This window comes from Panthera pardus, unplaced genomic scaffold (genome assembly GCF_024362965.1).
Source record: "Panthera pardus isolate Hobbes unplaced genomic scaffold, ASM2436296v1 HiC_scaffold_22, whole genome shotgun sequence".
Classification (NCBI taxonomy): Eukaryota; Metazoa; Chordata; class Mammalia; order Carnivora; family Felidae; genus Panthera; species Panthera pardus.
Window position 1 is genome coordinate 56765963 of NW_026526788.1, and position 25950 is coordinate 56791912.

Consider the following 25950-nt stretch of genomic DNA (forward strand, 5'->3'; position numbering starts at 1 on the left):
TTACGTCCCCCTGGCAATGCTGAGAGTTTTCGCTGCTCTGTAGTCTCCTTAGCACTCGATATTGTCCTTTATAACTTTAGTTATTGTAGTAGGTGTGTTGTGATATCCTACTGGGGTTTGAATTTCCACTTTCCTAATAACAAGTGATGTTGAATTTCTTTTCATGTGTTTATATGCCATGTGTAAAGTGTTCAAATGATTTGCCCATTTTAAAATTGGATTGTGTTTCTTCTTATTACTTATAAGATTTCTTTATATATTTGGATGTTAATTCTTTATCAGCTATCTGTTTTGCTTTTTTTTTTTTTTTTTGCCAGTCTGTGACTTTGTCTTTCATTTTCTTTACAGTGACTTTTGAAGAACAGAAATCTTTGTGCTTTTTGTGCACTGGCTAAAACATCTTTGCCTAAACCAGAGTCACAAAGATTTCCTCCTGTTTTCTTCCAGAAGTTTCACAGCTTATTTTGCATTTAAGTCTATGACCCATTTCAAGTTGATTTTTGTAGAAAGTATGAGAGAAATGTTCAGGTTCATTTTTTTGCATATGGATATCCAATTTTTCTTGCACCATTTGTTGAAAAAAAAAATCCTCTCTCCATTAAATTACTTTGACACGTTTGTCTCAAATAAATTGACTATAAATGTGTGGATCTATTTCTGGGCTCTCTATTCTGTTCAATAAATTTAGAAGGATTCAGGTCACACTAAGGATTTTATTGATTTTCTCGAAGAAACTGCTTTTGGTTTCAGCAATTTTCATTGGTTTTTCTGTTTTTTATTTCACCAATTTCCGTGCTATTTACTATATCCTTTCTTCTATTTACTTTGGATTTAATTAAATTTTTTTTTTTTTTTTTTTTTTTTTAGTTTCTTAGAACCTGACCCATTGATTTGAGACCTTTTGTCTTTTTTTCTAACAAAGGAGTTTGCTGCTATAAATTTCCCCCAAGGTACTGTTTTATCAGCTCCCACTTTTGATAGGTTTTATTTTCATTTTCAATTAGTTCAAAATGCTGTCTAATTTTTCATTTGATTATTTTTTTGGCCCATGGATTATTTAGAAGTGTGTTATTAATTTTCAACTATTTGATGGTTTTCTGGGTATCTTTCTGTTATTGGTTTCTATTTCAATTCCATTTGGTCAGAGAATATGCTTTGTATGACTTGACTCCTTTTCAATTTATTTATGGCCTAGGATATGGTAAATCTTGGTGAATGTTCCTGGTGTACTAGAAAAGAATATGTAGGTATTTTTCTTTTGTTGGGTTGAGTGATCTATAAATGTCAGGTCAAGTTGGTTGAGAGCAACATTTAAGTCTTCTGTCTTCTTAATGATTTTCTGCGTACTTACTCTATCAAATATTGAGATAATGGTATTGAATTCTCTAAGTGTAATTATGGATTTGTCTCTTTCCCCTCCCAGTCTTGCCAGCTTTTGCCTCATATATGTTGAAGCTCTGTTATTTGATACATAAACATTTATGATTGTTATGTTCTCTTAACGAATTAGCCCCTGTATCATTAGGAAATTACCTTTTAATCTTTGACACTATCCACTGCACTAAATCTACTTTGTTTGAGAATGGTATGGTCACTTCAGCTTTATTCTGATTAGTGCTCACATGGCCTGTGGCAGAGTTCAGGACATGCTCCCCCAAAATACACCGCTTTGGTATATTGATGATTGTGAGCTAAAAGCATGCTGACTTTCCTTTTCTTTCTGCAAGCAAGAGATGAAACTCCCATGGGAAAGAGGCCCTCCCTATTCCAGGAGGAAAGGAGCTTTCTTCTCACCAAAGAGGGAAAGTCTAGGCAAAGAGAAATCTGTGCAAAGAGACCCGGTTAAACTAACTCTTACCTTTCTTTAGTCTCCACATAGAGTTTACTTTCCCACAATTGCCAATCTTCAACATGGTATATACACACTGAGGCCTAGCCAGTTCTTTGGGTCTTCATTTTTCTTGTGGGGGCTCCCACGTTCATGTTAAAAATCACTAAATAAAATCTCTGTGCTTGTCTCCTATTTCTCTGTTTTATGGCAGCCTCAGCCAGAAATCCTGAGAGGTAGAGCAGACATTCTACCTCCCCTGCATATGTGATCTTCTATCCTTTACTTTTAACCTACTCATGTTTTCATATGTAAAGCACAATTTTTTTGCAGGCAGCATATAGTTGGGTCTTATTTTTTACCCAGAATGACAATCTGTGCCAGGCTGAATTGTCAGCTTGTATGTTAAGAACAACTCACATATAATGTGATTATTACTATGGTTTAAAGTCTATCAGTCATTATCTGGCTATTTGTTTTGTATTTGTCCTATCTTTTCTTTGTTCCTTTTTTCCTCCTTGTATGCCTTTAAGAACATTTATCAAGTACTTTTATGATTCCATTTTTTCTCCTTTATTGGCTTCAGGACCAGGACTGGGGTGAGGAGAACGACATGCTCACCTTGAGTGCAGAATTTAAAGGGATGGAAAAGGTTTGGTAATCAATTTAATACTGTTTCAATTAGTGGTTTTAAAAGTCAAAACTAGGGGCATCTGGGGGGCTCAGTCAGTTAAGCGTCCAACTCTTGGTTTTGGCTCAGGTCATGATCCCGTGATTTGTGAGATGGAGCCCTGTGTCGGGCTCTGTGCTGACTTGGTGTGAAGCCTGCTTGGGATTCTCCCTCTCCCTCTTTCTCTGCCCCTCCCTGTGTGTGCTCTCTCTCTCAAATAGAATAGATTTGTGTTCAAATCTATCATCTTACTGTTTTCTATTTGTCCCCCTGTTCTTTGTTTTCTTTTATTTCTTGCTTTCTTTTAAATCAACTATCTTTAAAATTTTTTTTACTGTTTATTTTTGAGAGAGGAGAGAGAAAGAGGGAGAGAGAAAGAGAACAAGAGAACGTGAGCGGGGGAAGAGAAGAAAGAGAGGGGGTGACACAGGATCTGAAGCAGACTCCAGGCTCTCAGCTGTCAGCACAGAGCCCGACATGGGGCTCGAACTCACAAACCATGAGATTGTGACCTGAGCCAAAATCCGACATTCAACTGACTGAGCCACCCAGGTGCCCATAAATCAACTATTTTTTTTTATTTTGATTCTACTCTCCCTCCTTCCCTCATTCATTTAGAAATAATACACTCTTTTAATATTCTTTTAGTGGTTACCCTAGAGATTAAAACATGCTTCCTTAACTTATGAAAGTTTAATATAAATTACCTCTTCCTTGAAAATGAAAGGATGCTAGAATACTTTCCCTTTGCCTGCTTTTAAAATGTATGCTATTGTAATGCATTTTTAATTTTCTCTGTATTTTAAATCTCATGAGACAATATTATTATTATTATTATTTTATATTTATTTAGATTTCCCCACATATTTGCCACTAATGTTGTTAGTAGAGGGCAGAGCATCCAGTACTAGATGCATCCTAACTGGATAGCGGTGGAACAACACAGATCGTTTTCTGCTAAAATTCAGCCAAGTACTAGGAGTAGCAAGACTTAAGGGAATGGAAAGAGGCAAAAGAAAGCTTCTTTAGGTCATTCTGAAGTATTAAAAAAAATCCTTCGAATTTAGGTATCCTCACATATGGTCTGTAACACTCACTTGATGACGCTCAATTAGAGGGACCCAACGTCATTGATAAATTTTCTGGTTTCCTAGCTGTCCATCAAAGTTTTGTGCTCCTTTTTCATGAATGTCTTACTCTGTTGAGTCTGTTATAACAAAAATACCATAGACTGCTTGGCTTATAAACAACAGAAATTTATTCCTCACAGTTCTGGAGGTTGGGAAGTCCAAGATCAAGGTTCCAGCTGCTTCAGCGTCTGCTGAGAGCCCACTTTCGATGTGTCCCCAAGTCGTGGAAGAGGCGAAAGAGCCCTCTGGGGTTTCTCTTATAATCCCACTCATGAAGGCTCATTCCTCACAACCTGATCTCCTCCCAAAGGCCACACCTCCAAATACCATCACATTGGGAATCTATCACATAGGGTAAGGTTTCAACATAGCAATCTTGGGGGGGATCAAAGACATTCCATTTATAGCAACAAAATATAATTGTTGTTGAGAAGTGACTGTCCAGTCAGGGACTTTATTTCTGAAACTCCAGCATCTAGATGGGATCGTGTAATTGACTTATGGCTAATGGAATTGAGTGGAAGGAATTTATGCTAACTCTAGGTTAGGTCCCCCAAACTACTCCCATGTGATTCTGCACACTCTCCTTGTCTTCCCGCTGCATGTTGACGCCCATAGCAATGTTGGAGGCCAAGTGCTAAAATGGCACACAGCCTACCAGTCTGGATCCCTGACGGACTATGTGCATGGAACCACTACTTACCCCACTACCACCAATTGACCTTTACACGATCTGTTAGCAAGAAATAAACGTCGTTTATGTTAAACCACTGAGATTCTGGGGTTTATCTGTTATTGCAGTTAACAGTTACTTCAAACATCATCAATGACATCTAACTTGAAAAATAAAACTTAATTTCCACTTAGAGTACTTGAAGCAGGGCTTGTGGGGAAGAGGGAAGCGGGAGAGAGCAGCACATCATGAAATCAACGATACCCATCATGTGTTAGTTCATTGGGTCAAAATGTAGTGTGGACAACAGTGGGCCCCTCTCCCCACAGAACACCCTGAGAACAGAAAGTTAGAGTATTCACATTTTATTACTTACAGAGTGTTACCTCAAAATAGAAACTACCTCATGGACCCAAATTCTCTGCAATCGCCAAGCTCATATAAACCTTAATATAATCTGTTTTTTGGAAGCAAATATTAACACCTGTTAAAATCCCCTGCAGAGAAGAAATTTTTCCTGGGAGATGTTCCTGCACTTTCTTTGCCAACTTTTAGATGAATAAAACTTAGGTTTCTTTTTGCTTCTTCCAAAAATATAATTTATTACATAACATTTACAACTTGAAAAAAATCCTAGAATATTTTCATGAATAATAATTAGAAAAGTTCATGATGTGGGCCGTAAAGAAGGGCCTCCTTTACTCTGCTGGGAGCATAGGACATGGGATTTATTCATGAGCCAGTCGTTCGGAACTTGGTCAGCTCCTGGCAAATGCCCCAGGGCTCCCAGGCAGGGGTGGGGCTCTCTGGTGTTTGGAAGGAAGTGGGTATGAAAGCAGTTGGTTTCTTGTATTTTAGCTTTCTTGTTTTAGAGTGGTCTTTGCAAGTTCTACCCTTAAGGCAATAGTTAATGGGTTTATTATCTAGTCTGGGAAGAAAAGAAACTTCCAAATCTCTCAGTAGTTGGGGCAGGAGGAGCAATGATCTCAGAGGCAGTGCATGTGTGGGTGCTGACTGGCTCTGCCACTCACCTCCAGGACTTAGAAATATCAGGAATCATCACCTGTGGTGGGTGGTGGTGGTAAGACTGGTCCTTTATTCTACAGAAAAACACATTCCATTTACAGCACAGGCTGCTCACGGCCCTACTCACTACTCATCAGAACTGCGAGTTGGCTTTCCCATACTTGCCACCAGCTGTTCTGGGCGAAGGCACTGCTAGGGTTCTCTGTAGACACACACAGGCCGGTAAGAAAGCTAGCTGTGGGCAATTTGGAGGTGAGAAAAAGGTGGCCACCACCAGTCCAATTAGAGAGAGCACAATGCAGTGAGAGCAGGCTTTGGAGTTCAATAGATGTGGGTTCGATATCTGATTCTGACTCTGCTTATCTAGATGGCCTTGGACAAATCACTTCTCTGGTCTTCCCCAGTCACCACCCGGGACTGGGCCCGGGAAGGTAGTTACAGAAGCATCTGTCCCTGTTAGCGGAACTCAGAAGCAGTGATTATAGAACTCCAGTTGTTTGGGCTTTATAAAAACTGTTTATCTGTGAGTGCCCCTTACTGTCTTATTTGCAATTCTGGCACATCCCAAGAAAAGATTGCAAACAATTCTACAATCAAGATTTAATTCCCTCTCAGTACAGCAGATTTCCCTGCGCTCCGGGTTGGGTGTCCGTGGCAGAGGGAAGGCCATGGAACTGGAGAGAAGTTAGTGGAAAAGCAATGAGCAGTGTCCAGGCTGGGGCAGGGGCACTGAGGTTGGAGAGAAGGGATAGTGGAGGAGACTTGCTACATAAATGTTTATGTATTCTTCCCTTGCCTTCTCCAAGCCAGATGTCTATTATTTTTGGCTGCTCTCTTGATGCTTCACATTTTTAAAGTCCTCTTCTGTCCTGGTGTTTTTACTGCCAGCGGTATCCACCTGGTTCACCTTTGCTTCTGCTGGATTTAAACACTGCCCTCTTGTTTTCTGAAATAAAACCATTCTCAGTGGATTTCCAAGGGGAATCCAGCAGCCGCATCCCTCTCAGACACAGGGGCCTGGAGTGCAAGGGCAGAGCACACCTGCAGAGGCTGGGCATGGCCTGGAGCACTGGGCAGCTCAGCAGGTCACAACCCTGCGGGGTCCTTCCCACTCCCACCTCAGGAGGCCTCAGCAACTCCTAGTGCTAAAGGCCAGCGGGGGCCTTTCAGATGGAATCCACCAATGACCTCTGCCATTCTGGAGGGTACATGGCTTGGACCCATCTGCCCCGGGGACTGGACAACTACTGGGGAAGGGCTGGGGCTACGAAGGCGAGTGGACCATTAGGAATTGCGGTTCTAGGAGTCCTGGGCCTTACTTAGTCTCATTGTAGCCCAGTTCTGGGATTTTCAAGCGTTTCTCCGGCCAAAGGTAAGCTAATATCCCACAGTGGCAGCTTTTTCAGGGTAGTAGAAGAATTGAGACTCTTTCTTCAAATAACAATGAGAATTTGTTCTGAGCCTTTGTGATAAGAAAGGAGAAAGAAAATCATTCCTAGAGGCAGGAAGAGCAGAAAATCGTTTCAACAAAAGGCACAGACTTCTCATTATACTTTTATTATGCTTTCAAATAAGCATTTCTGCAAGGCCATTCTTCAGTTTAAAGTAAAGTGATTCTAAAGTCTTAGATGATCTCGGCCATGTCTTGTTTTAGGAGGAAAAGTCTGATCTGGAAGGCTGGTGGCTGAACTCTCTCGTTCCAGGGCCCAGCCTGGCAAGCCTGCTCCCCTAATGTGCACTGTGATGCTGAGTTTTGCCACGGGCTGTTTTTTTTTTTGGGGGGGGGGAGTGTGATCGGGGAATCCCTTATAAGAAGTGATCCCTACTGATTTAGTAATTATCTTCCACTCCAAAATGAAAAAGCCAGGACAGATGCCCTGTACCGAAATCCTTGCAGAATGTGATGTTATTGTGAGTTTCTCAGTATCCTTTGAATAATGCAAATACTTCTTCCATGAGACAGTTGCAAAGTTAGAATTGCAGGACCCCAAAGATACATTTCAGTGATTCCCTTATCCCTTTATTAACTAAAAAGAAATAAAAACAAAAACAAAAAAAACAAAAAACCCAAAAAAACCCAACAAACAAAACTTAAACCTCTTGGGAGCATTTAATACACAGAGAAAGATAAAAGAAGCAGAAACTGCCTGTATTCTGCAAGCTTAGAAGCTTAGTGAAGAACCAGCACTATTTACACAGAGTGTGCTTGCACAGAGCTCTGGAGGTTTGCTGCAGTGAATTAGCAGGACCTGTGGAAAGGTAAGGGAGTGAGGCTGTGAGGCGGGCGACCCCTGGGCCTGCTGGTTAAATGAGCAGGCTCTGGATTATTCTGAGCTCAGCAACCCACTCCCCTGGGTGGCCCCAGGTAGGCTGTGAACCTCTCTGTGCTCACAGGAAGGTGGGGGTGAAACTGGTGACTCCTTCAGGGGGCTACTATGTTCGTAAAGCAAACTAGCCAGGCCCGGGCCCAGGTCCGCAGAGACAGCCACTTACTCGCGTCATCAGCAAGGGCTTGCAGCTATGCCTGTACGGCACATAGAAGAGGTTTTGATATCTGCACACATTTTTTAAAGCTTGGAGAAACAACTTATTTGTCTGTTTTCCTCTCTCTTCCTCACTTGGGCTGTCCTCTGACTCTGCTTTCCCTGCTTTCTATTCCGGGTCTTGGCACTTCTTTCTCCTCCCCTTGCAGAGCTGAGCCTTCGGCAGAAGGTGCCTGCTTCCCGAGAAGAGGAGGCCCCCGTCGCTTCCAGGCAGAGCACACCCACTGACCGGGTCCAGCCCAGTCCTTGGCCCCCCTTTGTGCTGGCGGTGGCACCAACCTCCTGTGTTGTCGTCCTCCCACACCTGCTGACAAACACCTCAAAACCAAGTCCACTCTCTGCCTCGTGCATAGAATGCGCCCGTGGGCTTCCCTCTCCCAAATGCCCGCTTCTCCCAGCTGAGTCTCCTGGACTTCCTCCCTTGTGTAATCTTCCTCCCAAGTCTCACCTCAGACCTGGCCCTGTCCTAGGCCCTTTGGGCATCTTAGTCATCGCCTGGCCCCTGGCCTCAGCAACCCTGACCCTCCACTCCTCTCCTACCCTCTCTCAACAGCAGAAACCGGACTGCTCTCTTAATTGGAACCCTCTGACGTTGTCAAATATCTCCTCCTTTGAAAAAGCGCCATTCATGTCCTTTATCCTGAGAAAGAAAATCAAACCCGCAAAAAGACAGTCATTTCAGTGGCAGCTTATTTGAGTCTTACCCCTTGAATCATACAGAAGGTCTTTATCATGAACTTTAAATCAGTCTGCTTCCCCCTCCCCAACCCAGGGGCTTCCCACCCACCACCCCACAGTTCCCCACCAGACCTCCACCTCCAGATTCCCTCTTGCCCCAGGTGGTGAGCCGAAAACTTTGTTCTGTGCTCACACTGGCTGGTCCGGGATAGCACAGACCTGGTCATCTTTCACGACCAGATTAGATTTCTGCCCAGTAAATGCCATTGAGAGGCACACAGCTACTTAGGAAGAGGCAGAAAGGTTAGATCCAATGACTTTTGATTTATACAGTTTTTTACGGATTTGGTCAAACAAACCATGAATGGCTTGCTCTACAAGCTCTTAAGATTCTCTCAGATTGGATGCAGGTCTAATTACTTGCTTGTTCAGTTGGGGTGTGCATGCATGTGTGCATGTGTCTATGGTGGTTCAGCGTGCTTTCTCTTCGTACTAAAACTCTCTCCCTCCCAGACACATGACGGATGATGATTGCTTTTTGTGGTGCCTAATACATTGCTCTCCACTCCATGAATATTGTTACCTGACTCCCATTCCGACCCAAGGGGAATCTGGATTCACAGAGGAGTAGAACCCTTTTACAAAATCTGGAGCATGATTGCAATTTTACTTTGGAAGCACCCGTTTCCCAGAGGAATAGCGAGTGATGGATGCCACTGTCAGAAGCCCAGATGCGCACACTCATACATCAGCCAGGAAATGACATAAACAGCTCGCCCAGCAGGCCGGCGCTGACCCACCCACTTGTTCCCCTGTGGGAAGAGAGGTGGTAGGAAACCCAGGGCAACAGAAGGGAACAGCCAAGGAAAGGAGTTGGGAGAGGGCTGGGCTCTTTCAGGCCCACCTGGTTATTTCTTTCCTCATCTTCTGCGGAGGGCAGCCATCACAGGCTCAGAGCCATAGTTCTATTGCTATGTGACCAGGATCATGGAGAGTTGTTTCCTTGGTCCTGGGAGCGTGCCGTCAGCTTGTTTTCGTGGTACGTGTACGTGGATACATACAGGTCTACACACAAACCTTCCTCCTTACACAGGTACGGGTGATGTCTACATTTTCCTTCGGGGCGGATGTGGCCTACCTAGGCTAAGCTCATGCTACGGCATTTGTCTCTTTGCAGAGCAAGTCTGTGCTGATTCCAGCAGGATTGGGCAGCAGAGACTGTTTTGTTGCTAAGAAGATGTCTGAAAAATAAGGACACTATTAGGGCAGGAGAGTGGAAAGCAGTTCAGCAGGCCTGCTGGTAGCTTGTGACTGTGAGGGTGGTTTATCGGTAGCGGCAGGCCAAAGCGTTGACATTCTTGACCACATAAAAGCCCATGGTGACTGGAGGGATGACCAATGTCCGGCCGGCCCGCAGGGGGCGGGGCTTCAGTTCTGGGAGGGTCCCATCATCCACCATCACTAAGGGCTGGCCGTTCAGCTGCACTGACCTGCAGTGAAGAAAAATAGCACGGGCTTGTCATTCATCATCCCAGCAGAGCCTGTCTGATACTTGCCCAGCCGTCACTTACTGACACTTGCTGTGCCCAAGTGCTCACCTGGGCGTTTTACTTCTAAAAACTCATTAAAAAATTCCAGCAATGCTCTGAGAAAGAAATTGCCATTATCCCATTTTACCTCGAGTGGCTAAATGACTTGTCCAAGGTCACACAGCATGTAGTGCTGGGAGCCAGGATTTGAACACAGGAAGTCTCGTTCCAGAGACACAGCATTTAGACAAATGAGAAGTCCATGATGCAGAAGCTGAAAAGTGTCTTAGGCCTATTTTTAAAATCATAATAGCAAATCTGTTTGACTTTATACCTAAAGAATTTTTTCCTGTGGAATGATCCGAAGGCTTATGATGGTCTCAGAAATCTCCTATTTAACTGCTATCTTTAATTTATTTGAGAGATTAGAGAATTAACATCATGTCACTTGACTAGGGTTGTTCTGAAGGAGGACAGAGACATTTAGAGACTCCTTTTTCTAGTCTGAGTTTTCTTATCAAATATTTAACGGATGTTTCTGTTTTAGCAGCACAATGGAGTAGGTGATAAAGTACGCATTTTTTAAAATTTGAGTTCACCCATCCCGCTTGCTTTTATTCTTCCTGTGCACCAGCCATCTCCAATCCTGGAAAGAGGGCCACATTCGGAGCACACTTAGGAGAAAAGGAAATAACTCATCACCCACCCTTGGCCTGTGGTACAGAATGCAGAGAACTTCCCAGCTGTTCCTGACCCAGAATGACTCGTACGGCTATGTACCCAGATGGAAGCTCAGTTTTCTGGGTCAGAAGAAAAGGCTAGAGCCAGGCCACCAGCTGGAAATAAGGCTGTGAGTCACCCTCAGAAAATCAACATTGCATAGTGATGGCTATTTTGGGGCCTTGCCCAATCTCCGACGTGATAACATTGCAGTGATATAATCTGAGCTGTAAAGAGAATGAAATGTTAGAAACTGATATAAAGGTCTTTGTTTCATGTTCCTTGTGTGCTATGAATGATAGGTTTAGAGAGAGATAAGCAGACCTCTCCCCAACAGAGCAGTGAACTCCCAGAGAGGAGTGTGTTGTGAATTGCTCCCAGCAGAGAGCGAGGCAGGGAGGTAGGTCCAGATCTGTCCCGCATGGGTAAGTTTGGGCCTGGTCCAGATCTGACAGAGGAACAGCCACCCTCCTCTTGTCGGTATGACTGAGGAATGAAAGAGGGAGCAGGGGACTGGAGAGCCAGGCCTGCCTCTGGAAAAGTGTAGAAGTAGGAGAACCGAGATCTGGTAAGTGTTGACCTCATCAAATCTGCAAGGAGCTTTTGATCCAAATGTGAGTGACCCTCTCTGGTGAAGACAGTCTGTCTACTCATCTACTCATTGGAGTGGGATGCAGGATGAGGAGAAGGGGCCCAGTTACAAAAAAAAAAAGCCAGAACAGGTCTTCACAGTATATTCTCATTATTTTATTTCAGGTGGTGTGAATATCCAACAACCAGACATATGCACCATCAAATAAAAGTTCAATAATGTAATTAATCTTTCCAATGAATACTCAATTGATATCCCTGCTCTACTTGAAAACCTTCAGTGTTCCCTCTTACATATGGAGTTGGGGGCCAGCCCCTCCTGCTAAGGAATTTAACTTTGTGTGATCCCAGAGCACTGGTATCTCTGGGTTCTGGAAAGTGCAACACAGTGTGATAAGCAAGCCAGCCTTTGAATTTCTATATTGCTATCCTGGAACAGGCCCCATTCTGATTCCTTACTGGTTATTTCAAAAGCTAACCCGAGTATGGGTGGAACCAGGGAGCATGGTTGAGATTCTGGGTTGATCTCTAATTCCAGGATCCCCATCACTGACTTGCTAGACGGTCTGGCAAATCTCTTCACCTCCCTTCCTGAGGTTTTCTCATTTCTGCAACTGCTATAGGCTGCAGGGCCAGAGACATGAAATACAAAGTATGAAGGTGCTTTGAGAGCATAACGAACCCGTAAGTGGGAGATGGTGTTTTGTTATTAATTCTTTTTGCTGTAGTCACGGGACACTTACTGGTCCTTGTACTTGACTGCTTTTGGGAGTGACAAGTTCATGGCTCCTCTTAAAGCCCTCTTTTCCCTTAGCTCCCATGGGACACCTCTCTCTCTCTCTCTCTCTCTCTCTCTCTCTCTCCCTCACGCACTCTCTTGATCCTTCATTTCTGCATGTGGTTGCCTTTTGAGGGGGGACTACTGGCTTCTACCTGTCTCTCGGATGCTGGTGCTTTGTCCTTGGATCTCTTATTCTCCCACACTGCACACTCCCACTGAGTGCACTTACCTGCACCCAGGACTTTGACTGTTATCCACATCAATGCTTCCAAACCGGACCTAAAGCCTTCTAACTAGTGTATCTCCCCTTGGCTGTCCCACAGGAACTTCAAAGTCTCTACGTCCAAACTCAAAATCTTCTCCTCAAACCCTGTCCTTTTCTCTGCCTTTTTTGTATTGGTAACACCATCTATCCAATTACCTAAGCCAGAAAGCTGGGCATCTGGGACTTCGCCCCCAATTCTCTGTCAGGGGCACTGAGTCCAATCAATTCTACCTTTTAATATTTTTCATATCTGCTTTCTCTCCCTGCACTGCTACTATTCTAGTTCAGAACTTGCCACGTAACCCATCTCTTTGCCCCCTGCCTCGCCTTCCTCCTGCTGCCTGCCACAGTGCTGACAGAGCAATCAATTGCTGTCACTGCTTTAACCTCTCCGGCATCTCCCCATCCCTTCTGCTTTCACATGGACAACGAGGCCTAGCTCTGGCTAGCTCTTCAGTCTCAGATCCTGCCAGCACCCCTTACTCCCCTGTTAACTGTGGCTCACTGACCTCAGGGGGTGGGTATGGGCTGAGTTGGCAGTTATAATCATGAATAAAGATTGTTTCACAATGAAAAGATAGTTAAGTCTTGCACATAAACGAAATACATATTTCTCAAATGAAAATGTAAGTAGACACATTTGGGTGTGTAAGTTCCCACTTACAATTGGGAATAAAGTACACAACTTCATTTGAAAGTATAGTAAATATTTTGCAAATGTAAATATCAGTACATTTGGGATTAATAAGACACAAGTTCATTTAAAATTGTTATAAAATTCCTAACAGACTTTTTGTTGGGAGGAGGGGGACATGATGTGCTTTTTTCAAGCAAGAGATTTAAAAGGACACTATAATGGGGCAGGGCCATGACATGTGCCGACATCACAAAGGAACCCTAGTCCTTTGCAAGACCTACGTCCTCACCTGGAGTGACTGAATTCAACACCCTGCAGTCCCACGTATGTGGTGCCCCTTCCTCCTGGAGCACAGCCCACCCTTCTCCCCTGTTAGACTAACCACACTGGGTCCTTGCAGAACTCCTCACGTGTTGTCCCCCCTGGGGAACCTTCTCTGATCCCTGGGCTGGGCAGAAGCCCCAACTCTGGACTTTTGTGTATCCCAAACTTCTCAATAACCATCTCACTGAACTGTAGTGTCTTACTCTCTCCCTCACTGGGCTGTGAGCTTGGTTAGGAAAGGGATCACGTCTTTCACCCCTAAATCCTTGGCGCCTAACAAGGTGGTTGGCATAGAGGGACAAAATATTTTGGGACAAGTGAATGAGCTCTGAGGCTCTTTTGCATTACTTCTGATCTTCTGGGGTGGAGTTTCTCCAGCTTGAGAGAGGCTCCCTGGAGGTTCGTGGAGTGTCTTCACAGATTTCATTAACCTACCAATTACTCTCACTCTCAGTGGTTCTGGAGATGTTAGATAAGACCTGAATTATCGCTGATTCTCAGTCATTCACCAGATAACTTATCCCAACCTGACATGAGGCCATTGATCATGGATAGTATTTTTTATCCTTAAAAAAGATCTATATGACCATCTCTTAGCTAAGCCAACATGAGTTAATTTCCTGAGACCCTGAGTCCCCATACATCCTCATCTATAAAGTCCCTCCATTATAAAGAGAGACCATGTGCTTTACCACCTCCATTCTATTTTTCCTGCTTACATTTTTCTTTTAATAATTATCCTGTTACCCAATGAAGTCACATTATGCTAAATATTACAATAATCTTTCATTTTTGTGAAAAATTTGTAAGTTTAAAAACAATCACATTGATGATGAAAGTCACTGATTAGTACACAAGGTCTATGTAAAAGGCATTTTGTTATGATTTCCTTTGACTGTTGCATTTAGTCCTTCCAATGACTAACTAAGGCGGGGGTTAGTATCCCTATATTATCCATGAGGAAATCAACGCTTAGAGGTGCCTCAACTAAGTTACACAGCCAGTAAGTGGTAGGAGTGAGATTTGCAATGCTCCCTCGAGATTGCTAAAGAGCCCTGTGAAGTACATGGGGCAGTTATTATTATTATTATTGTAACTTTATTATTGAGGTGAGGTCAGAGAGGTTAAGTGGTCTGGGCAAGGTCACATAGCTAATAGGTGGCTAAGCTAGGTCTCAAATTCAGTCCTCTGACACCTCTCTCTACTATTTCGTGTGGTGCTCCAATTCCAGACGGCACTCACCAAGATCATGTTTCTTTATTTCAAAACCTTTCCTTATCATATTTCCATCATACTTTGGGACCTCCTTTACTGCTCATGACTTTTCAAACCAAATGCTAAATGATCCGGCCTATGTTGAATTATTTTTCTTAATTCCCTAGCTGCTGAAGGCATTTAAATTATCCAAATATTAGGACAACTGCATTTTATCACCATCTGTTTTTACAAAGTCTGAGTTACTTTTCAATTCCTAAATTTGTTTTCTTTATTTTGCATGTTATTTGAAATGGGATTCAATGTGTCAGTGTGGAGTCAAGCCCTCTGCTCTCCAGGTCTCTATGGGAGCCCCTTGCCCAGGTCACCCTCCTTCCCCCCACCACCTGTCTACAGTTTCTGGTCATCATGTCTTGCCCTGTTTCTCGCTGGCCCTGGATACAGAAGCAAGCTTTCAACTATTCTGAGGTCCCAGAGAAGCAGGTCTAGTGAGCATACCCCTTGCCAGTCTTGAAGATATATGAAGATTGCTAGACTCTGGCCTGGCCCTGGCTGACCTTTTGTGGGGGCAGAGGCTGGGGGAGCCTGTGTATTATTGGGAGCAGGCTTGGGAGCTGTGTATGCTTCTGGCAGGTATACTTGGGACCTTGAGTGGGAGGTGAAGGGACTTAGAGATAATCGTTCTGCCTCAGCTACTTTGAGGGAGTGATTTGTCTTCTCTTCTCTCCATGTGTAAGACAGACTAGATGAAACCTAAGGTTCCTCCAGTCTTTTTTTTAGGTGGTTGTCCAGAGCCTAACATCTAGCTTGAGGCAGTGTTTAATGTCAAACTCAGAATGATCCTGCACAAATAGAACTGTGATCATGACATTCACCTACCTAGGGTTCAGTAGCTCCCTGCTGATCTTAAAACACTGTCCAACACCTTTACAAGACCCTGTAAGCAAAGCCTTTTACCCACTTCTCCAGCCCCTTAGAGAGGCTCGCCCTAGTCCCTGCCCATTCCAGCTCCCCACTCCCACCACCTCCTCTCATTCCATGCTGCAATTTCTCCAAACAAATCTCTGATCTCAGAATTTGTGGACATGTTGTTCCTGCTGCCTGGAGCCTTCTACTCCCTCCCACTTCCATCTTCCTTTTCCTGGCTAACTCCTCCCATCTGTCCCTCAGGTCAGGTGCTGCTCCAAAGTGCTACCCCATACTTCTTGGGTCTCTGCCCTCATCACAGGGTACTGGCATTGCTGACTGCTTATCAGTCCACTAGACAGAAGACCATGTGTCTGTCCTGTTCATCCCTGCACTTTTCCTACACCAACTTACATAGCAGGTACTCAATAGAAGGATTGGATATAAATATGCCGGCAGACGAACCTAGAAAGAAAAGATACTGGACTGGAGGGCCAGAGACCGGAGTCTTGCAGACTTGCAGACTTGCGGAATGAAAGGCACAGGCCTGAACATGTGAACAGTCCCTTCTGGTCTCAGTTTCTGGATCGTTAAACCATGAGAGAGGGGGAAGGCGGGAAAGAAGGAGTGGCGGCCAGGGGAGAAGGAGGAAGGAGGGAGAGGAAGGAGAATGTGTAAGAATCCGAGTGTGTGTTGGAGAGTGGGCACCAGCTCTGCTTGCTCCTTACTACCCTCCCACCTCCAAGCCGGACTCTCGTTACAGAGTACTCCCCTGGGCGCCACTAGAGGGCACTCTTGCTCCACACAACAGTGAGGGAGAGCCGACTCTGCAGTGGCTCCGGGGAAGCCAGAGCCTGAGCGTAGCCGCGACAGCCGGCACTCCGTCCCCGCAGGGCCCCGAGCGTTTGGCCTCCCGGAGGAAGAAACCACAGGGTCAATCACATCCCAACAAAAACTTCGTTGCGGTCCACTTGGCAAGGGGCCCACCCGAATGTGGCCAATATTAAGGAATCATGCGCATCCGGGCTTCGATTCCCGCCGGGGTGCGGGCTTCTCCGCCAGTGTGCAGGGAGGGGGTCCGCGCAGGTGCGGGGCTGGCGGCGCCCGCGCGACCCGGCGCCCCACTCTCCCGGCCGGGTTCCCGGCGCCCCGGCCTCCCCGCCTGCCGCGCACCTGTGTGCGCTTTACAGGCCCCCGAGGCCCAGCTGCCCCCCTCGCGGCCCCCTCGCTGAGTTAGGAAGCTGGTATGCGCAGCTGCCCTGCCCTTCTCCGGGTCAGGGGCAGGTTAGAGCCTGGAAGTTCGAGGACAGAGGGGCCTTGCTCCTCTCTCCCCTGCTCCAGGCGCGGCTGTGCATCTGGGGTAGCTTAGAAAGGAAGTTCCTTTGAAATGGCCATGAGTGATCGCTACCCCGCTGATGAGGGCTGCTTAGGAGTGCCGCAGGCTGGTGTCACCCCATCTCACTTGCCCGCTGGAGCAAAGGCTGAAGGATGCTCATTATCCTCTCTGGGGGGTGCTCCTGCCTGAGGGGTTCTAGGGAGGATTACTTTCAAGTGTGCCCTGAAGCTTTCCTCCTGCTTGCTTTTTGCCTTGCCTGGAATGTGGTAGAATCTGTCAAAAAGTCCACTCTTCCCTCCAACCGCCATTGGATGTGGCCTCCTTCACGGCGCCTTATTTGATAGTCCCAGATGGAAGAGAGGCCCGTTATCTGCGGCTCCCTCTTTAGCACGCGTCCTTCTCAGCTTTGTTTTATCTGTGTGCTGGAGTCATTTTGCATGCTAGACCCAACTGTTCTCATCCTACTGTTCAGTAGCATGTGGTTTGGTGCCTTCTTGCTTCTGAGAGTCATTCTAATTAATGTTTGTTGAGTTCCACCCAGTCAACCTCTCTAAGGAGTTCTCCTGACTGGACACTCCAATCTCTTTCTCTAGTGTTAGTTACAGGAGACTGTAAGAGAGAGAGCAAATGGAGACGAAAACTTCCTGTTTCCCTCATGCCCCCAAAAGCCCACATCATATAATGAAGTTCCTGGACACTGAGACGTTTTGAGGTTGATATGATCATTTGCCCTTCATTCTGTTCTTTGAGGGGTCTACTGAAACAGTGAGGAGTTTTGATCTGGCTTCTGTATCACTGAGCAAACACTGGGACTTCTTTACGCAAGCAGAGCTAGGGGATTTTATAGGTGAGTTGTTAGAGATATAGGCTTTTCCTGTTTGCAGTCAGGTTTGGGGGTCATGATTTGATCTGTGTTCTATCCAAGTCTGTGTAATAATGGTCCAAGCCATAATGGGATTCTACCACGTGCTTCTAATGGCTTAAAATAACTTGGCACATTTGGCAGACAAGATGAGAGACCAGCTAAGGAACCTGGATTTATACTGATATTGTTAATTCCCAACAGATGAGCAAATCATCTGGGGGCACTTTGGGAAGAAAATCTGACTCTGTGACCATCTCAAAGCTCCATGTCATAGGCATATCACACTCAAACCACAGGACACAATAGGAACCAGCTATAAAAACTATGGGGAGACTTTAATATGTGGTTAACTTGGTTCCCTTCCTGTTGTAAAGAATCAGTGCCATGATCTCTGACGTTCATGAGTGGTGTGTAAGGGGCATTATTCATATCCCTACTGTTCTCTGCAATGTACAAATTCAATTGTAGCAGGCGTAGTCCTAACCTTACCCGTGAAGACAGAAAGCCCAGAAACATGCAAATGCATGGTCAGACACACCATAATTAATACATTATACAAGGAGAGAGATGAGGAAAATCACACTTCTCGGCCTGGATTTTGAGGTCTTCTGCGTTCTGGCTCTATCATATTTTTGTGGCCCTTCCCCTCACCCTACAAAGTATTCCAGTCATGTAAGATGATTTGCTACCACCCACCCCTTTCAAATAAAATGGGCCTTGAACTTTTATACTTCTGAATCTTTAGTAAGCTCATCCCACTGTCTGGAATCTCCTTCTGTCTAGCGTTTCCTAGATGTATGGCTCATCCTTCCAGCTCCTGCTTAATGGGCCTCAGCCTTGAGGACTTCCCAGATTGCCAGGTCAGAATTCATCTCTCCCTTCCTTACACTCCCCTCTGCTATATTTACCCTCTTGTAGTCTGCCTTATCTTCTTGTCTTAGTCTCCTCTGTGGCAAGAGACCAGGTTCCCCGAGCCCTAGCTGTGTAGAGCTGGAAGAGGCAGTGTGGGGGTGAGAAGTGTACCCTTTACGGGCAGTCTGCAGGTGAGATGAAGAGAGTCAGGAGGGCAGGTGTGTGCATGTGTAGTTGTGTGTGCACGCACATGCACATGTGCACAGATGGGTTTTCCATATGTAAAAGTATGAGATCAAGTCCATAAGCCACACCCTGAATTAGTTCCATCATTCTAAAGTCACAGCTCCCTGGATACCTATTCAAATATGTTAAATCAAGGGGATAAATATCTCAGTTTTATGGGATTTTGATAAAGTGTTCCCTGTTAATATCAGGTGCACTGGTGCACCCTCAAAAGTGAAAAATGGGACATTCCAGGTGTCACAGGCTCTGTTCCAGGGCCCACAGATGTCAAAATGCAAAGTGTACGGTGACTCTGAATCATTCTTGCAAAGATGAGCAGAGAAGAGGTAGTCTGCCAAGTGACTATTGGTGTTTTCCGCAGCTGGTCCATAGTTCGGTGCTCCATGCGCCTATTCTGGAATGAGCCACATGTTCCTGATGCTTGGCAGCCAAAGAAATCCTGATTCAGGGCCCAGGCCCTGCCACAGGGATGAGCTAGATTAAGACTTTTCAGTTTCCTATGTCTCGTCTGTCCCCCAAACCACAGCCTCTGGAGGGTGGGGAGAAGGGAGAAGACAAGGGCCATTGCTTCTCAGTCCAGTGGAACTGCCTTCATATTCTGCTTCCTTGCCCCTCAGTTTAGAATCGACTGCTTGGAAACGTGAGCTTTAGCCTAAGGTGCTCATTTACCAGTGTTTCATCTGGGTTATCTGGAACAGAATGGAAATCTCTGCCTGCAGCCAGAGTCCCCAAGTGAGCGAAGGTGGGGAGGGGAGACCACAGCCTTGATGGGCAGCTGTGCAGAGATCCCAGCTGCTGGGAGTGGGCTGCAAGAAAATGTATTCTGGAGCCGAGGGCAAATGAAAAACTCTCAGAAAATAACCCCGAGCGCAAAGTGAAAACCCTGAATTCCTAAACATCTTGGTTTAAGATGTCAAGTCACTGTAAAGTATAAAAGCATTTTATAATCCTCTAATCTGCACAGTGATCTGTACATTACTAATCTGGGAGTTCAAACAAAACAAACAATAAAACCTTTGGGGAACCGTACACATCCTTCTACTTAGTCATAGACAACTCCCGGGGGCTCATGGCATGTTGACACCTTTGGCAAAATGGCTTAGTGCCTAAATGAAGAATAGAATCTGGGTGAAATCAAAGATGCAAATCAGCTGGGATTTTGCTCCAGTATTTTTCTAGAGGGACAGTGGTTCTCGACCTTGGCCACATATTTGAATCACATGGAGAGCTTTAAAAACTACTAGTGCCTGGGTCCCAGGCCAGAGATTTTGGTTTAATTGGTCTGGGGTGTGGCTTGGGCATTGGGGTTTTTAAAGCTCTCAGGTGATTCCAAGTGCAGCCACGGCTGAGCACCAGGGGTAGAAGGAAGAGTGGGGATATGTTTGCAGCTGGGGGTGGAGGGGAATCACACAGCTTTCTAACCATTACGTTCCGAGTTTATTGTGAATAAAAAGAGCTTTTCTCACTGTTTTGGAGTACCGTGTCAACAGGCCCTGGTTTTTTATCCTAAAAGTCAGATGTGAACTTTTCAAAGGCAATTTTTTTTTAACAGTCTGAAGTGAGCATTTTTGCTATTTCAAAAGAACTGCTTCATTTCATGTTTCCCTCTAGTGTGTGCTACAGGGGAAACTAGTGTCCACACTAGTGAGATGAACATGTTCCTCAAAACACAGCACAGAAGTGTGCATGTTGCACTTTACGACAGGAATTAAGAACCGAATCAGATGAAGCATTTGCACAGATAATGAACTCTGCGTTTAACATTGAAAAAGAAAAACATTGTGCTTTTCTTGAAGGGTAAGTTCTCAAAGGCATTTAGGTTTCTTTCAGGTCCTGGGCTGTGGCACAGAGAGTTCCCTACAGACAAAAGGTGGTTCAAGCTCTCTCCAGGCAAGAGGAAAGGGGGGATTAAGTATATTATTCAGTTCTTTCACCGTATTTTCCAAATTATGTCTATATTTACTTAGATAATGCTATATACCTTGGTTATGGCTACTATCTCTTTTTGAACCACAGGACACCCTGAAATGAGCACATGGGTTAAAAGGATCCAAATTCTCTAAGTTTCAATGAGTAGTAAGCTTACATTAACTAAATATTTGTAAGGCTCATTTCTCTATATAGTTACTTCTCTTTATTTTTTTCTACAGACTGACTCAGAGCCTTACATGTAATATTTTTATAAATATACATACTCATATATATATTTGTATTTCTACTTGTACAGTGTCCATTTCAGACTTTCTGAACTGAAACACTAACTTGAACATTGCTGGTTAGACTGGGTACCACCTTCCTGTTCGCTCAAGGCCAGCTCCTAAATCTCTCCAATCCCAGGCACCTTTCTTGCTCCAGCCTCTGCTGCTTATCTCTCCTCCTAAGGGGCTCTGAGTGCCCTTTTAAAAGGGCTAAAGATGATATGGTTGTGTCTGCAGAGCCGGGCCTTTTCCTCCAGGTAAAAGAGGGCTCCATTCTAATGCTTGCATTTAAAAAAGGGATCCTCTTTTTTTCTGACTTTTTAAAACCAGCACCTGTGTGGGTTAATAGCCTTCCTCACACACTTTCAGCTTGAACAGCACTATTGATGGTTCTTACCTCTTATAGAACATCAAAACAAATTCCAAAGGCATTAAAAAAGTACATATAAAAAATGAAACAAAAAAAGAAACTAGAAGAAAGATACATATTCATCTGATTCTAGGAACATAAATACATAGACATATAAATGGAAAGGAAGAAACCACAAAGCAAAAGATATATAGATTTAACTATATAAAAAGGGAATACTTCTGTATGTCAAGATAATACCCTAAAACTGAAATAGTTGGAAAGACAGCAAATAAAGTACTGGGGAAAATATTTAACATATGTGATAGTTAGCAAAGGGAAAACTGCCTTATGTTAGAAAAAACTTACAAATAATTAACAAACAGATAATAACCCAAATGAAAAGTAAGCAAAAGACATAGAAAATTAATAAAAGAAAAACTAAGAGACATGAAAAACTTTCAAGCTTACTAATAATACTCAAAGATACAAATGAAGATGAGAATATATTTTTCATTATGAAGTTGGCAACAATTTAAAAATAATACTGTTCTGTGTTGGTGAGGTATATCCGAAATAACAAAATGCTCATATTTCCTACTCCTTCTCAGACCTCCACAACTAAGCTTGTCTGAGGTAAGAACATTGAAGAGCTAATTATAGGAGATAAGGTTCTATAGCTCAGTGGGTTCTAAGGTGAGCAGTCTGGAAACCAGGTCATTTGAAGAATTGTTGAAAGAGTTGAGTGTTTGCTTGGAGGCTAGAACTCTACAGGGAGACCTTGAAAAACCGTTATGAAGAAGGTATAGATTTACTCTGCTTAATTTTTCCAAAGCAAGGGTAGAAATGGGAAGAAAACACCCTCTGGCCACATACAAGGAGGATCTTTCCTACAATCAGAACTGTCTAGTCCCAGAGTGGGCTGACTCATGACATGAGCAGTCTCAATAAACAGAAGCTGACGGGCTTTCTGTCAGGGACGTTATAGAGGAAACTTCTTGATCTCAAAGAGTATTTCCAAATTTTTCCTCTATAAAGTCATCTTTTAATAACTTCAGAACTTTCATAGAGTGGTTTATTTTAAGAAGAAACTAATTTAAATGATCCCAGGCAAGTGGAGATAATGGAAACCTGCAGGGAGTACATCTGGTTGAACAGAGTTCAAAAACTCCAGGTACCAACTAACAGCAACAGTATAGAAATTCAACACTTAGATGTCTCGAGTCCGCTGAGGTAAGTGGAATAATGGCCCTTTGGTCCCAGAAAGCAGGTCTTCAGGTTTTGTTTCTGAGTGTGTGGGTGAAGTCTTGGTATAGAATTCTTAGGGTTAAGACTTTTCCCAAAGCTCCTTTTACCAGATCTGTCCGTATCCAAAAATAGATGTGGCACTTCTAGTCATCATTAGAGAGAGATTGTGATAGGTCAGGTGGTAGCTAGTTCAACCCTCACACTCGCCAAGCTCTGAATCTGGAGATGAAGTATCGTAATGTGGTCTGTTCCAACAGGGACATGAAGATATTTTTAAAAGTCTCAGCACCTGGGAGTCAACTTGAGTATTTTCAGAACTATTCTGTTTGGCTAACATCAAATGACACCCTTCTAAAGGCAAGCAGTTAGATGCCAATGTTTTTCTTTGATATAGGATTTAATGAGGGTGAAATCAAAGCAAAAGTCATATCCCGAAGAGATGGAAAAAATAAGCAGTATGTAGAAAAAGAAAAAAAAAAGATGTTAATTTCTTTACAGAATAGGCAATAAGATTCTGGGTTCATAGGAGTGTTAAGTTTCTTTCAGCTAAAATCACGGCAGCTGAAGGAGAGGCTCATGCAGATAGGAAATTTAAACATTTAATATGGAACCTACTAGCCCCAAAGCAGAAATACTCTACACCTCTCTCATGTGCCACCCATGCTTCCTGTTAGTTGTTTGTTTCTAGTAAGAGAGATGAACTCCTTTAGGACAGGGACCTCAAAATCCCCTTCCCCCTCCCCCAAACACCCCATATTAAATAGTTCTTGAAGGCTATTGATGATGTAGGCTGGCATTAGGAAGATCAGGAGATATTCTGAGAGAGAGAATTTGCATTGAACTTTATGTTCAGACTTTTCCCCCTGATTTGTCTACTTGGGATTCCTGAGGCAGGTTAGACTGCTGAAGGGGAACAAGTTATGTCTGGAACAAAGTAGGATCTCAATAAAAGGTGATGAATGGACGAAGATAGATGTGAAGGCTCACATGTCAGCATCTTTACCTCAGAGATGTACTTCTGGGCTTGTGTTCCATTAGGTGAAGTGGAGCTAGCTAGAGGTGCCTATGTGTATGGGGTCAGAATATAATAAGTCAAGACTAATTTTTATAGGCCCCAAATTAAGGCAATTTATAGTTACTGCTGGCATTTAATAATCCTTTTGTTTGATAAGAGCATAGAAGAAACAAGGGAATTCCCCAATTTGGCTGAGAAAAAAAAATAGCTTTATCAAAATTCTATGACTGGGGGAGGGGCACCTGGGTAGCTCAGTTGGTTAAGAGTTCAATTCCTGATTTCAGCTCAGGTCATGATCTCACAATTCATGGGTTTAAGCCCCAAATTGGGCTCTGTGTTGATGGCACAGAGCCTGCTTGGGATTCTATCCCTCTCTCTCTCTCTCTCTCTCTCTCTCTGCCCCTCCCCAGCCCTCTCTCCCTCTCTCTCTCAAGAAAATCCAATGAAATTTGAATTAAAAAATATTCTATGACTAGGAAAAAGTATCTTAGAAGCAGCTCAGAGAAAAATTTTCAAGAAGGCTCTGAAATTAGGACTTGTGAAGAAAAGTTGACAGAACTGGGATGAATTAGCCTAGGGAGAGAGAATATTGTTGAGTAACCTGATACTCTTCACATCCATTCTGTGAAGAGCCTACGATGAAATGAAACCAAACAGTATTGTGACAGGGTTATCTGTACTGAGTATTTGTCAGTATGTCATTACAATTTTATATTGCTGGACTGTTGGGGTAGCACAGAATTGAGGAAGGTGCCCTGGATTTGGGGCCAGGAAAATGGGGTGCTAGATACTTTCTAGCTCTATCACTTAATAGTTGTGTGACTCTCTCTCTCTCTCTCTCTTTTTTTAATGTTTATTTAGTTTTGTGAGAGACTGCAAGCAGGCAGGACTCGAACTCAGTAGCCAAGCCATGAGATCATGACCCGAGCCCATGTTGGACACTTAACTAACTGAGCTACCCAGGTGCCCCAATAGTTGTGTGACTCTTGAATAAGTCACTTAATGCTCTAAGACTTGTTTTCTTCAACTCTAAAGTACGAGGGAGGCAGGAATTGTTCAATTTTCTTCATGGGGCTCTTCAGAATGTCAAATGACATAATGGCTATTAAAACCATTTATTTTTATCTATAAAGTCCAAGCTACAGTAGGCCACAGTGTTCTTATAAAATTAAGTGTTCAGACAAGACTGAAATTGTGGGCACTCCTTCCCCAGAGGTCTTCAAACCTAGAGCATCCTCTAGTCTAGTTGGCTTTGCCACAGACTATCTACCTAAGGGTATGGAGAATGAACCAGATCACTTCAAAATGTCATTCTTCCCAAGATTCTTTACATCTACTGATTCCCTTAGGTTTCTGTGTTGGAATACAATACTCAATGTGATGAAAGTTGCTTCTTTCTTTTCTAATTTTTGGATAGTTTCCCCTTCAAATTGGAATTGAACAAGATACATAGGGCAGGGCACTGGGATGTGACCAAACACCTGTTCTTGGTTTGACTTTTCCCTAAAAACATGAGTCCTGCTTTTTGATATAAGTTGACTTCTTTGGCCCAACTTCATGTTGCTTCCCTGTTTGTTGAAAGACATTAGCGATATTTATGTCTTGGGTAGAAATAATTCTCTAGAGGACAATGTTTACTGCTTTGTGTGCACATGGGGCACTGGGCAGATTCTCTCCTTTGTGGGTGACAGAGATGCCCCAAAGGTGCTCTCTGACTTATCCAGAATCGGAACTAATATTGTTTTGGGTGTAAATGGTCAGTCTTTCTCTCAGAAAGGTGAGAAACCAGGGAACAGGACAGAGGATGGACTTTCAGCTGGAGATTTTCTGGAGAAAATATTACTGCCACTCCCTCTTATAGCACAGGCTCTTTGTGTGGCCTTTTAGTGGCCTGAGGAAGCTACTTGGCTGGTGACCATGGAGACAACAGGCTCCAAAAGTGAAGTGGGAGTGGGGGAAGGAGAATGGAAGAGAATAATTGAATTTTAGAGTTCAATGGGAAGCAGAACTCTTTTAGCTCAACCTCCCACTGAGTGAGAATCTTGGAGAACCTCTGAGATGGCCATGGCCGCTCACTCTCTGAGTAACAGGCTACCTCCTAAGAAACCCCGTCCTCAGTCAGACCAGGCAAGCCTTTGGAAAATGAGCTCTTTTTGTGGTGAAATCTTTCTCTTTTAAATTGTACTCCTGGTTTGCTGTCATTTTAGAGGATTCTAGGCTAAATCTGTTTTCTTTCACTTAATCCCTGAAATATCTGAAGAAAGTCCTCATGACTTACCTTATTTTTCTTCTCTGAATTAAATCTCCCTGTTTCCTTCAGCCATC

General features: G+C 43.9%; 1 protein-coding gene across 2 annotated transcripts in view; it reads right to left on the reverse strand.

Moving 5' to 3' along the window:
- Positions 1–4650: 4650 nt before the first annotated feature.
- HPSE2 (heparanase 2 (inactive)) overlaps positions 4651–25950 on the reverse strand; it is a 677801-nt gene continuing 656501 nt past the window's right edge. The window contains exon 12 of one of the 2 annotated variants that reach the window (XM_019459090.2): positions 4651–10038. In XM_019459090.2, the coding sequence (XP_019314635.1) occupies positions 9873–10038 (166 nt within the window). In that variant the 3' untranslated portion in view covers positions 4651–9872. The remainder of the gene's footprint in view (positions 10039–25950) is intronic. The other variant, XM_019459091.2, reaches the window with a different exon arrangement.